Source organism: Chaetura pelagica, unplaced genomic scaffold (genome assembly GCF_000747805.2).
Source record: "Chaetura pelagica isolate M959 unplaced genomic scaffold, ChaPel_1.0 scaffold344, whole genome shotgun sequence".
Classification (NCBI taxonomy): domain Eukaryota; kingdom Metazoa; phylum Chordata; class Aves; order Apodiformes; family Apodidae; genus Chaetura; species Chaetura pelagica.
In genome coordinates, this window is record NW_009953098.1 from 7667091 (window position 1) to 7679640 (window position 12550).

Here is a 12550-nt window from a genome sequence, read left to right on the forward strand (position 1 = left end):
AAGATGGGATTTCTGTTACTCACAGGTATCTGCCAGCATTTAAGAGTAGGATTTGTACTAAAGACTGCTGGGATCAGAGCTCAGGACAGAGATTTCTAAGTACTTAAGTGATACCAGGTTGGGATATTTTGTATTCAGGGCCTTCCTTATATGTGGACATAACCTACATATCTTTAGTTTATAATTCTGTATCTCAAATGTTCCCTGTGTTGGCTGCTAAATAAAACCCCTTGGCTAGGACAGAAACATTGGTGTCATGTGCAGCATCCAGACTGATTTGGCAGTTACTCCAAATCTCCCACTTTTTTTTCTATCCTATTTGTCTGATACCTGTTGCTTTTAGGAGACTGTCTTCAGAATTCACAAACATTGACTTACATGGAGCATCCCAGGTTTATTTTGTAACAGAATGTCAGAGAAAGTTCATCCTGTTGATGGTTCACACAGAAAAGCTATCATGAAATGCCAAAGCAGTCTACTAAATTCAGGTGTTCTTGGCCTTCTGTCTTTATCCTCCTTGTTGCTTACAGTCTGCAGGTTGGGCTACAGGTATTACTGTTACTGGGGAAATTATGTCTGCCAGTTATTTTAAAGGAAGAATGGCTTATCACCCTCTTGCAGCTCTGTGTGGCACTCCCTGGGATCAGGTCTAATTAGCAGGATCTGCCTCTGCTCAGTGCACAGTTCTTGAGCGGGACAAAATGTCACTGCTCCATCTTCACTTGACACTGCTCCTTTATCTCTTCATGCAGCAGCTTCTTACTGAAATAAAGATTTGTAGATTGAAAACCACCACAGGACAGTATAGGGCTTTTATACATGTGTCTTTAAATACCTGTAATACTTCTTGTTCATTAGACTGTTTGCCAGTGTTCCACACAGAGAGATCCTAAGGTTAATCTTCAATGCAACAGAAGTTGTTTCTAGAGTTGTGTGACACTTGGAAGGTGCTGCTTAGAAACGTCAAGTCTCTCACTTTTCAGATAAGGTGAAGATGAGATACTGACACCTGAAAGGCTGAGCACAATCCATAGGGAGAGAAATCCCTTGTTGCATAGCAATATTAAGAGAACTTTTTAGAAGTTACTAGAGGGACTTATTTACTCAGTTACTGAAGTGGTGGAGGCCTCAAGTGGATTCTCCCATTGATCATCCCTGAATCTTGTTCTCCTGGCCTGTCAGGACAGCCATTTGTTAATGTGATAAGCAAAAGCCTGAAATAAGCCTGTTATGACTTATTCCTTTTGATGCAAAAGTAACAGCTTTTATAAATCTTTCTTTTTTTAGGCCAATGTGATGCTTGAATATGATATTGATGAAGCTCAGGCTCTGTTAGAGAAGAATTTGTCAACAGCCACAAGAAACCTTGATCTTCTAGAGGAGGAGCTGGACTTCCTTAGAGATCAGTTCACGACTACAGAAGTCAGTATCCTTTCATTTTATTTGCAGGGGAAGATGTGTGTGTGAAAGCTAACAAACAGGTAATTACCAGGTTAGTGACATGTTTTTATCTTGGACTGGCTGCCCTTAAAATTCTGTAGGACTGGAGGGACTTAACCTTTTCTATCAGTGAATGGGATGTTGTGTTAGATGCAGCAAAGCTTGTGTCTGTGATTGGGTCCTAGTGAAGCAGGGCAATAGGGATGGTTGCAAATCTAGCTGGGAAGCAAGTTGGAAGCATGAATTGGTGCTGCAGTGTGATGGTCAGGAGGTCATTTCAAAGCAAAGCCACTCTCCTTTCCTCTGCAGAGCACAGGAGTGTTGTTCTTGGGGTTCCTGCACATCCTACACTGTTCAGCTGCCACTGCTGAGCTCTCCAACCAACACAGCCCCACTGCAGCCAGCCCAGGCACTGCCTGACTCTGGCACTTCTTCATACTGTTATGAAACACCTCCAGGGATGTGTGGTGGTTGTTCTTTTTTATACTTCCTACTTACAGACTATTTTAATGATGAGGGGAGCTGTCAGCAGAAGCATTAGATTTAGTAAAGGAAAGCACAACTACTTGCTTTTTTAAGTTGATACTTAAGATAGTGTAGTGCTGCAGGAAGTTTTGGATGCCTGAAATAGGCAAGTACAGTTATTAACAGCTACTGGTATTCTTGGGTGTTAAGGTGCTGACTTGCACCAAGTCAGCTCTGTCATTAAATGGTTTCTCTATTGACTGTTTCAAGTAAGTGAAGTGTATGTGGCCAACTCTGTAGCTTACTTTTCCCCTTTTTTTTTCTTTTTTTTTTTCTTTTCTGAATGCATGAGCTACTTCCTTAACTCCACACTCTCAGATATGGCTAGAGTTTATAATTGGGATGTAAAGAGAAGAAACAAGCAAGACCCTTCCAAAAACAAAGCATAGTTTTGCCAATTTTAAATGTGGTTTCAATTTCCAAATATTTTTTATTTAAACACCCCCAAAATTCACTCTTAAGGGACTGAGTTACTTTAAGCATTTCAGTAAATGGTAAAACATACAAAAACTAATGGTGAGCACCATTTTATTTATTTGTAAACTCGAAATTTGGTTTCATGCATGCTTCATGGAATAAGTTATTTGAAAAGGCACCACACGGTCCAGCAAAGGACATAGTATTTTGATCAGGCTAGTCTGTCATATATAAATTTCTACCTGAAAGCTTGTCTGAAAAGTTGAGGGGCACATATGAAATGGAGTCTGACATGACAGCATCTCTGTCCAGCTGATGAAGTTAAAAGTCAACTTGGGCTGGGAAGACATGCAGCTGTAATGTTCTAAGGAACAGACAAAATACAGTGAAGTCTTGGATTTTGTTTCAGTCAGTTAATTGGCAGCATCAACCTGCAAGCATTCCTGGATATTCACTATGGATAAATGTGTTTTGAATAATTACGGGTTAGTTAACTGCCTGTTACTCTCAGCACTTTACATGCAACAGTTTGGGACTTGTCTTCAGAGAAGAGTGGTAAAGGGAGTAAACAGCACAAGCTATTTCAAGACTGCAGGTGGTCTCACCCCTTTTTCATACATGTGCACAGACTGCTGGTTTCGGCAAATCCATTGAACAAGGACCCCAAAGTAGCCTGTAAAGAGGAAACCCCCTATTTACGATCCCTTAGACAAGATGTCGCAGCCTCCCAGGTGGTGAAACCTGTATTAGACAAGGATGGTTTACTGAAGCATGACTTCTGGTGTTCACAGGTGGAATTTTTTTTTTGGTTCTTATGAAGCCTTGCAAGATTGTTGCCTTTTACCTCTGCAGTTTCTTTCTAAAATGAAATGCTCAGTGGTGATGTCAGTGGCTAATATTCACATTCTGTGACTGAGAATACAGGTTTCGCTGCAAAATAAATGCAAATGTTAACTGTTTGATCTTCATGTAAGAAACAATATACCTGTAAATTTTTTGTACTTTTATTTCATGATATTAAAATAGTAAAACTAAACAGTTGTGGCAAACACCTGTTTTTGTGCATCTTTCTTTGTGGGAGAAAGTCAGAAATCTGGTGTGTGATTTTTTCAATGTTTCCCTCTCTTAATTGGGACGGGGGTGGAATTCAAGTGAAGCAGCAGAGATGAAAAGTGAAGCTGCTGAATACTGGCTTGAGTGTGAGTCAGCTCTTCTGAATATGTGGACACCAGCAATAGATCTAACCACTGTGGCTACAAAAGAGAAAGAGCTGCAGGGATGGGCACAGAGGAGGTAAGTCCTTACCCTAGCTCCCAGGTAAGTGTCTGGGCTTGGCTCCTTCGTTCCTTCCCTACAGGGCCGTGCCCTTTGTCCCAGTGTCTCTGCTGCAGCAGCAGGTCTAGAGCTGATGTTTTATTTCATAACAGGTCCCTGCACAGGCTGCATGTGGGGCTGCCCAGGCCGCTTCCCTCCCTTCCTAAGAGCAGCAGCAGTGACAGGAAAGGCAGCTGCAAACACATCCTCATGTCTCTTAAAGTTTCCTCTTCAATTTGGATTAATGAGATCCCAACAGGCTAACCCGTGCTCACCCCAGGCTGGTCCTAAGGCAGCAATTGCCTTTGTTGCGCACAATGAAATGACAAGTTAAGCATTTCTACACTAGCAGAATGAGCACTGTGTGCAACTGCCAGTGACCTAATGCTGGGGGTGGGACAGGGGACAGCATGAGAGCTGGAATTGCTCTCTAGGCTCCAAAGGTATTGGGCCTGGGCAGCGGGGAGATGGCTGCGGCCATCTTAACTCTTGGTTTGGGTGTGTTTGGGTTTTTTTGGTCTTAGCTACTAAGTAAGTTTAAAAATCTCATAGGCAAGAACACAAGCTTCCCTGACTGGCCCTTGTCCAGTGTTGCTCTGTCCTTGACTGTTCATTGTTTGTTACTTTGAGTAAGAACAGAAGGCCAGTTTGCAGAAGCTGTGACACTAGTCTTGCCTGCTGCTGACAGTGGCCTCCTGGAGACACTAAGGCTGGTTTTGGCCACTGCTGAGGGGGAAGTTTTTTGGATTTTAATTATTTTTTTTTGTTTTAGAAAGGCCAGTGTTTCTATAGCTGCTCTGTCTTCTCAGCAAGGCAGCTGGTACGATAGAAGCTGTAGCCCTCAGAGACAAATGTACAGCAGACACTACTGCAGGGTGCCTGTTTATTGTTGTACCAGTCCCTGTTGGACTGGGTCTGGCTGCAGAACAGAAGGGGTACAGGTAGTCAAGCGATCACTGGTGAAGAACAGGGAGGGGGAAATTAAAAACAAAAACCCCACCAATCTTTACAAGTTTTGAATTTCACAGTATCACGTGGTAACCGTTTTGCTAAATACAAGCATATTTTCAGTCACATACAGACAGCTAAATACAGCATTATCTTCACATTTTGTTACAGTGCATAACAGAAAGCGAGGAGAGTGTATAGGATGCTTTATTCTGGAGGGTCTGAGCAATTTCAATCTAACATGCAGATCGTTTTTTTTAATGTGGTAGGAACCACAGAAAGTTAGCTTTTTCCTTTTTTTTCCTTTTTTTTTGGTTGTTTTTTTCTTTTTGTCATAGAGTAAAAGAGCTCCTGCTCATGATCCTGTGAAAGGTATGACCTCATTTCTCTAAATCTTGCACTAGCAATCAAAGCATTAAAACCAGTTGTTAGAAAAGAATTCTTAGCATATCCTATAAGTTCTTCATCTTAGAAAAAAACATTCCAAATTTTGTACAGATGAATCTACATTTCCTATATTATAATAAGCTGTCTAGAAAATGCAAGGAATTAGAAAAAGATGTATATAATGATTTCTCTATCATTTAGGATAACCATTTATTACCTCTAAGTAGTTAAGACTGCATACATTTTTGTCTGTACTGTTCCTCTTTAGAATTATGACACTTGTGTTTTTAAATTAAAAGTTTACTCTGAAGGCCTGAATGCACTTACTTGTTTAGGCTTTCTGGAATTTCTCTCTGGGAGCAGTTAACAGGGAACATCCAAAACCCATTAAACAAAATACTGGTTGTCTCATGAAAAATGATCTTTCCCTTGCTGGCCAGGTTCCTGCACAGAGAACTGGAGCATTTCACTATTGCTAAAACACCATTTGAGCCAACTCCTCGTGACCCCTGGTGCAGCTCTGCCCTTGAGGAGAGCTGCTGCCTCCGCTCAGCCACCCCAGCCACACCTCCTGACCAGCTGGACCCTGGAAGACAGGTTGCTGGGTGGACTGTCCATTCTAAGAATGAAGAAACTCACCCTTTACTACTTGTCTGTCCTTGCCTTTGTGAAAATATGACTAACAGGTTTGGTCCGAGCAACCCTGGCGCTCCCCCAGGCTCAGCCCAGGAGAGCCCGTGCAGCCCAGCTCCCGTGCGCGCTCTGCAGCTCTCCTCTCCAGCTCTGCTTACCTAGAAAGAGATTTTGTAAAGGGACAATTTCATTTGTATTTTATTTACTTTTTTATCATCAGGGCACTCAACTCGACCACCACTGGAATTCACTGAACTTTAGTACACAGGTTTTTGCTACATTCATAGCCTATACAAGTGTGAGCAGGGAGTCCTTACCAGTGACAAGCTTCCTGAAAGGTGCTGGAGTGTTGCCACCTTCCCTTCCTCTTAATTTGCTCCCAGTGCCCTCCCAGCACAGATGCTCCCCTGCAGAGCCCAGGAACTGAAATTGTTCCTAGAACACTGAAATTAAAAATGTTATTGATTTTCAGGGTTTTGTTTGTTGGTTTGGGCCTTTTTTTGTTGTTGTTGTGGGACTGTTGTTTTTTTTTTTACGGCTTTAATATGGAAACCACAAGATTTTTTTCTTTTACAGGCTTGCCCATGTGCTGCAAACCATGAGAACAATTTCAAAGGGAGAAACAGTCCGAATTCAACAGCAATCAAGACAACCCACATTTTTATAGATGGGGGTAGCTTAAAAAGCCTTAACAAGTATTTCCTTCGTCTCTACTTAGAGGCCCAAAACCAAACACTAGTTGCTTTCCATGTTTTTTACCTAATACCTCCCTTCCTGTCCATTAGCAGTTTGGTCTATAAAGCGTGCAAACTCGAGTAAAAAAGTCACTATAGTTGTTTTTGTTTGCATTTAATAGGCTGAACTCCCCTAGTTTGCTACAGGAGCACAGTCACCCTGCTGCACTTCAAAAGCTTAAGCTAAACTAGTGGAAGGAAAGCTCAAGTGGCCAATGGCATTCCCAGAAACCCTTCACCTGCACACAGCTTTTGCAACACGGCTCCCACATCGTGCTGCCCACCTGAGACAGATCCTCTTTTGCTAAATTAAAATATGGAGGAAAACAACTCTTACTCTTGAGCTTGTCTTGTGGCTTTCCTTCCCACCTGCTCAGACACTTCTGTTGTGAGCTCCTCCTTCCCAGTGCTAGTTCCCTTCTTCCACAGAGGCCAAGAAAGAAAATGACACTTCAATAGCAGAGCATACTGATGAAAGCTGTGGCTTTCCATGCTATTTAACTTCTTTGAAAACAAATCTCACCTTTTAGGATGTCTGATGCACCTGAGTTAAGCTCTTCAAGTTGTTTTTCTTATTTTGCTGGAGGGTTGGGTTTGGTTTTTTTTCCCCTTCTTTCCATTCTGCATTTTGATCTGGTTGGTTAGACAACCAAAAGGTCAGCACAGTGCTGTTAGCAAAACAAAAATACTGGTGTGTCTCACCTGGCTGCAACACTCCAGCCTTAAGATACATGATAGGAGGACTCTTCATGCTCTTGATCACGTAATTCTATTAGAAAGCCCTGAATTCAGGGTCCTTTCAAGGTAGTAAATGCGTAAAAAGGCATTGAATAATTACTACTGGAGCAGGAGTTGCCACTTCGAATCCCAGTTCAGCACAGCAAGAAAAGCACTATTGGCAGAGTGAATAATTTAAATTTTAATTACCAATCAAGTAACTACTGTTTTCCTCTTTAAATCCCACAGAATATTCTTTGCTATTGAACTAGGTTCATGAACATAAGAAAGGAATTTAAGAAGTGTGCAAACTATGTCAGTAAACTCCTCCTGTGGATAAGTTTCCTTATGCAGAAATGGTATCTGTGCTGCCTTTACACCTTCCTGGTAATAAACAGCTGACACAAATGAAGATGTCTTCTTGCTTTCTCTCTGTCTGCCCACCTGTCATACTACTAAAGTATCCATACCGTGGCTTCAATACCCAGCAAGGAGCTACGGATTTACTTAAAAGAGGACATGTACAGTACCCTGGCATGTGCCAGCCCATCCAGCTCTCTGTATACTCTCACCTGTCTTGTGCAGCCCCTCATTTCTGCTTCCTGTCTCCTTACAAGACCATGCACCCTCCCTCACTCACCATTAGGTTTGTAGCCCCCAGTTCTGAAAGGTTAATTGGAACAGAACATTTCTTTCTGGGGTCTGTTCTGGTGTCCAAAACAATGTGGGAGGCTGGTCACAACGGGAGTGTTGCTCTCCCTTCTGTCACACTGAGTTCACTTAGTAAAGTACGTTTGGTTAGTAGAGTTCATCACCGCTTGCCTCCCTAGAGGAGCTCAGCACAAGCACCGCCTATCTGATTTCACCACTTCTTCTGAAGAGTGCACTACGTTTGGGACAAACCCACTCTTTACCCCTTCCCATCCCTCCTGGATTGAAATGTCCCCCCTTTTAACAAGCTCGTATATATCTCGAGTCAGATCAGTGAAGGCCTTCTCCACATTAATGGCATCCCGAGCTGAGGTCTCAATGTACCTCATACCATAAGCTGCAGCCAGTTTCTCAGCTTCGTGCCTGGTGACTTGCCGCTGTGTGTCAAGGTCGCACTTGTGACCTACCAAAACAAAGACAATCTGGTATGGCTGGGGGGGCACCTTGGTCTCCTCTAGCCACTCGTGGACATTCTGGAAGGACCTTCGGTTTGTAATGTCAAAGAGGAGGAGTCCACCAACCGAGTTCCTGTAGTAGGCTCTGGTGATGGACCTGGAAATGAAGGAACCACAACAAAAGTATGTTACAGCTGTTTGGGAAGAAGGGCAGAGTGAGTTTCACATGTGGTTTTGCTTGTCTGTCCTGATTTATCTTTTTCCTAAAGCCCAGTGTAACCATTTTGTAAACCCATCTTTGTTTTAGGAAGCTGCATTTACCACCACCCTGTCCACCCTGAAGAACACAGGGCAGAGAAGGCCCATTCAGGCAACGTCTTATCGCTTTTAGCTTGTGCTCCATAGAGCTTGTAATTTAAAAAGACAACTAATCCTGGCTTAAAGATTTAATCCTTGGCTAACTGTGCTACTGATTTATTAAAGCTCTGTTCAAAAACCCCACGCCATTTTTTGTCTCTGTTTTCTATCATGCATTTCTGCATGCCCTTTGCTGTTAGTCTCAAGAGTCCTGTCCCCCACCATGCAAGGTTTCTGGACACCTTGTCTAACCCATTGGTTTAGAAGCACTGTAACAAATTGAAGATTAATTTGAAATCAAAGACCCACTCTCTGACAAAGACATAAAACAAGGAGGCTACAGATCTGGAAGACAGACCATGGGATTGTAGCTCCCCTCCATACACCCAGGACCTTGGCATAGGACATCCACAGACCCCGGTGCTTTCTCCCTCTACATCACTGGTCAGAATAGCAGCACACTCTGTTACAGATAATGCACTAACAGGAACAGCCACTCTGATCCCCCCCACCCCCTCCAGTAACAGCAAAATGATACAACAGCTTTCTGGAGGAACCTACATCACTGTTGGTCTTGTTCCTGCCAAATACTGACAACACTAAGCATTAACCAAAAAGACCCCCAAGCTGAGGGCTAAGAAATGGAACACACCTTCCAAAACTGCTCCAAGCAAGGGCAGACTTCAACACAGCCAGAAGCAGCACATGAGACCACAAGGCTAAGCAGAGCTACTGTTCAGTGACTACTACATATGGAAAAACCAAGATGCTGTAAAACTGGGGTGTTTCTGCAAAGTCATGGATTCATTCTAAATCCAGAAGCAATGATCGATTTCAGTCCCTGGAGGAATTCATGCTCTGGTCTGAACTTTCCTTGCCAGGAATATGTAAGCACTGCTCCATTTTTACCTTGGGACAAGTCCTTTTTTGGAAACAGAAGACTTGTTAGGGGTTGTTTGGTGTGTATAACTAGTGATACTGCCCCAAGAAAGAATGAACTGGAGTTTTCAAGGATTGCTTTATCAACAGACATGCAGCAATGGGCGAAAACTCACAGCCAAAACTTAAGACAGTCAGAAAAGGGGGAAAAAAGATAGCTGGCTGCATCTGGGAAATTTCTCCTCTCCCAATTATCTGGTTGAGGGACAACAGTAGCTCTGCAAGTTTGGCACTGAGGGAATTAGATCTGCCTTTTGCTATCTAGCCAGCTGCAAACAGATATTGGTACTCCGAATTCACCCCCATGCTGTCACAGGCATTTCTGCTTCTCCCTTGTGCTCAGTGCCTCAGCTCTGGCTCCTCCTGCCAACGTCAACAGTGCCTCAGGTTCCCCAGAAAGACATGATGGGATCCAAGCTGAATGCTGTTTTGAGGTGAAACTAGGTGAAGGTCTCAGTGCCTTTTCTTAAATCCTTTTCCACAGACAGTTTTCCTTACAGACCTGCAGGAAGCAAACTATACTGCCCTCACGCTGTGCACCACTCCCCAGTTCCCTTACAAGACTCCCATCTTCCCTCCTCCCACCATGCCCATATATGCCCAGGCAGAGCAGTTCAGGTGTTGACACCTATTTTGGCCAAGTTTTAACTCATAGGTACTGCCTCTGTTTGGGAATTCCCCTGGCTCTGTACTCATGGTGGAGACTCTTGTACCCAGGGTCGACGGCTGTTTGCTCAAGTCTTGCCCTCTCAGCTGAGGCAGAGCTGCCAGCCAGGAGACGGCTCTTCTGTAGCTGGTGGCACACAGTCCCAGGGAGCCAGGGCTGCACATGCTTCTGCTTTTGTTAGCATCACATAACAATGCATTTCAGAAAAGGAAATCACAATATTTGAGTCACCAGAGATAGGCAAAACCTGCTGGAACCAGGAAGAATTGGACCCTGTCCTCTACATCTCCAAAGCAGCCTCAACACTGTCCCAGGCAGCACGTTTGGGGCATTATCTGACAAACGGCACATACTTAACTGTAATTTAAGCGTTGACTGCATGGAAATTGCTTCCCATTTATGGGGAGTGAAAGAGCTCAAAATGGGGTTCAGGAAGAGCAGAAATGTAGCACAGCTGCAGATCAGAGAATGCCAACAAGTTGTCTTCAAAATAACTATACTGGTTGCTTCCTTGTGGGGCAGCTGTTAAACTAAACAAAGCTAACTGGAAACCTTCAAATCTGAGAAATCTGTGAAAAAGCAGAGCTCATTCTTACAAATCTCCTTCTTAAGAAATTCCCTGTACTATGACAAAAAAATTTAAAGTTGAGAGCACCTGCAGGAGCAGCCCAAGAGCTGCTGTGTTTACAGGGCACAATTTGTGAGAGGGCTAAAGGTGATCTGAAAGGGATAAACACAAAACAGACTTTTCGCCCGATTTTTTCGTACTTTGGAGTGTACCATAAAGACACCTGGGTTTGCTCACTTCCCTCCAGCTTTTCACAGTGGGAATTTAAGTCTGTGCTTTGGCAAGGGCATTTCAAAGTTGGACGATGTGGGGTTTCTTTCTGTCATTCCCTGTTCCTGCCCCTTACACTCTTCGTGCCTTTGAAGGCAGCTGCCCCTGGCAGCAGCGCAGCCTGCCCTTGTGCTGAAGGTCGCCTGCTCATCATGCTCACAGCCCCAGCACAGGGCGGGTCAACCACCAGCACTAAGGGTAAGCAGCCTCCAGGGCCCCAAACTTCCTAACACATGAAAGAAAGGAAACTGCAGCCATCCAACAGCTTTGGCTCTTTCCAGCAAAGGCAGAAGCAGCGGGCAGGTTCCAGACGCGTTTTCTACAGACCTCAGCCCAAGATGCAAAGCTGGAAGCTGATGCAACTGCAAGCTAAAGCACCTCCTCTCGCAGCACAATAAAGCACCTCGCCCCGAACGCCTGCAAGGTAGCAGAAGAAAAACCTTTCAGTGGGTAAGGACCAACTGCACATCCTGGGCCAGACGCCAGCACCACAGATCCGAAGGAAGGAGGTGAGAGGCACGGGAGTAGCAGAGGTTTAATTTCTTGAATGAAACCAAAACACTCCTCAAGCGAGTCATTGCAGCACGCGAGAAGCTTTGTGAAGCTGCACGAGATGCAGAGCAAGGAAAGTGCTCCCGGAGGGAGCAGGATGAAAGAGCGGATGAGGGTTAAAGATGCATGAAAAATACAGGCAAACGGGAGGTGGGGGCTGAAGGGACTCACACTCATCCCTTCCAAACGAGACGCGTCCCCCGACGGCACCAGCCCCGTGCTCAGCTGGGGCCGAGCCTGCTCAAACCACGACTGATGTGCTTACCATACAGTTCTGGGGGAAACTCTTGGCACCATCCCACACGTCACCTTTATTTTTGCCTCCCCGAGCCTTCAAACCTATTGCTTAACCTCTCAAACTGTTCGCTGGGCACGGCGCTCCCGGAGCGCACCCGCCATCCCCGCACAGCCACAACCAAAGGGTTCATCTCGGCCTTTCCCTGTCCTACCCGCAGCTGATCCCTCTGCCGCTGCAGAGGATCAAACCGCATATTCCATCGCATTCAGCAGGCAGAAATGTGTGTTCAGCTGTGAAACATCCTGTGAAACACCAGCGGCGTCCCCCTGCCCGGCCCCATCCTGACGCGCACCCCGCTCCTCGCTCACGGCTGCTAAACGTTCCCAAAACCCAGCGCTGTCCTCACACCTCCACCCTACACATCCTATACGTCCTAAACACGTGGACAGCCCCCCAAATGGCCGCGTGTAGGACGTATAGGATGTGTACAAGCTGTAACGCCCGGCCCAACCCCCGGTCTCACCTGAACCTCTCCTGCCCGGCCGTGTCCCAGATCTGCAGCTTGATCCTTTTGCCCGGTTCGATCTCCACCAGCCTGGAGAAGAAATCCACCCCCACCGTGGGGTCAGAGATCTGAGCGAAGCGTCCTTCGGTGAAGCGACGGATGAGGCAAGACTTGCCCACGGTGGAGTCGCCGATGACGATCAGGCGGAATTGGTAGAGCCAGATGGCCTCCAT

The 12550-nt window shown here is 45.0% G+C and overlaps 2 protein-coding genes across 2 annotated transcripts in view; one reads left to right on the forward strand and one right to left on the reverse strand.

Moving 5' to 3' along the window:
* Window positions 1-2681, forward strand: part of VBP1 (von Hippel-Lindau binding protein 1) — a 5051-nt gene extending 2370 nt beyond the window's left edge. Inside the window, 2 exon segments of the mRNA XM_009997133.1 lie at window positions 1288-1426; window positions 2284-2681. Of these exon segments, the coding sequence (XP_009995435.1) occupies window positions 1288-1426; window positions 2284-2354 (210 nt within the window). The 3' untranslated portion in view covers window positions 2355-2681.
* Window positions 2682-7641: 4960 nt separating this feature from the next.
* RAB39B (RAB39B, member RAS oncogene family) lies at window positions 7642-12550 on the reverse strand. The gene is made up of 2 exons (XM_009997134.1): window positions 12336-12550; window positions 7642-8378 (listed from the first exon to the last, which is right to left on the reverse strand). Exons 1-2 carry the CDS (start codon window positions 12548-12550, stop codon window positions 7952-7954), a joined length of 642 nt encoding a protein of 213 aa, XP_009995436.1. The 3' UTR covers window positions 7642-7951.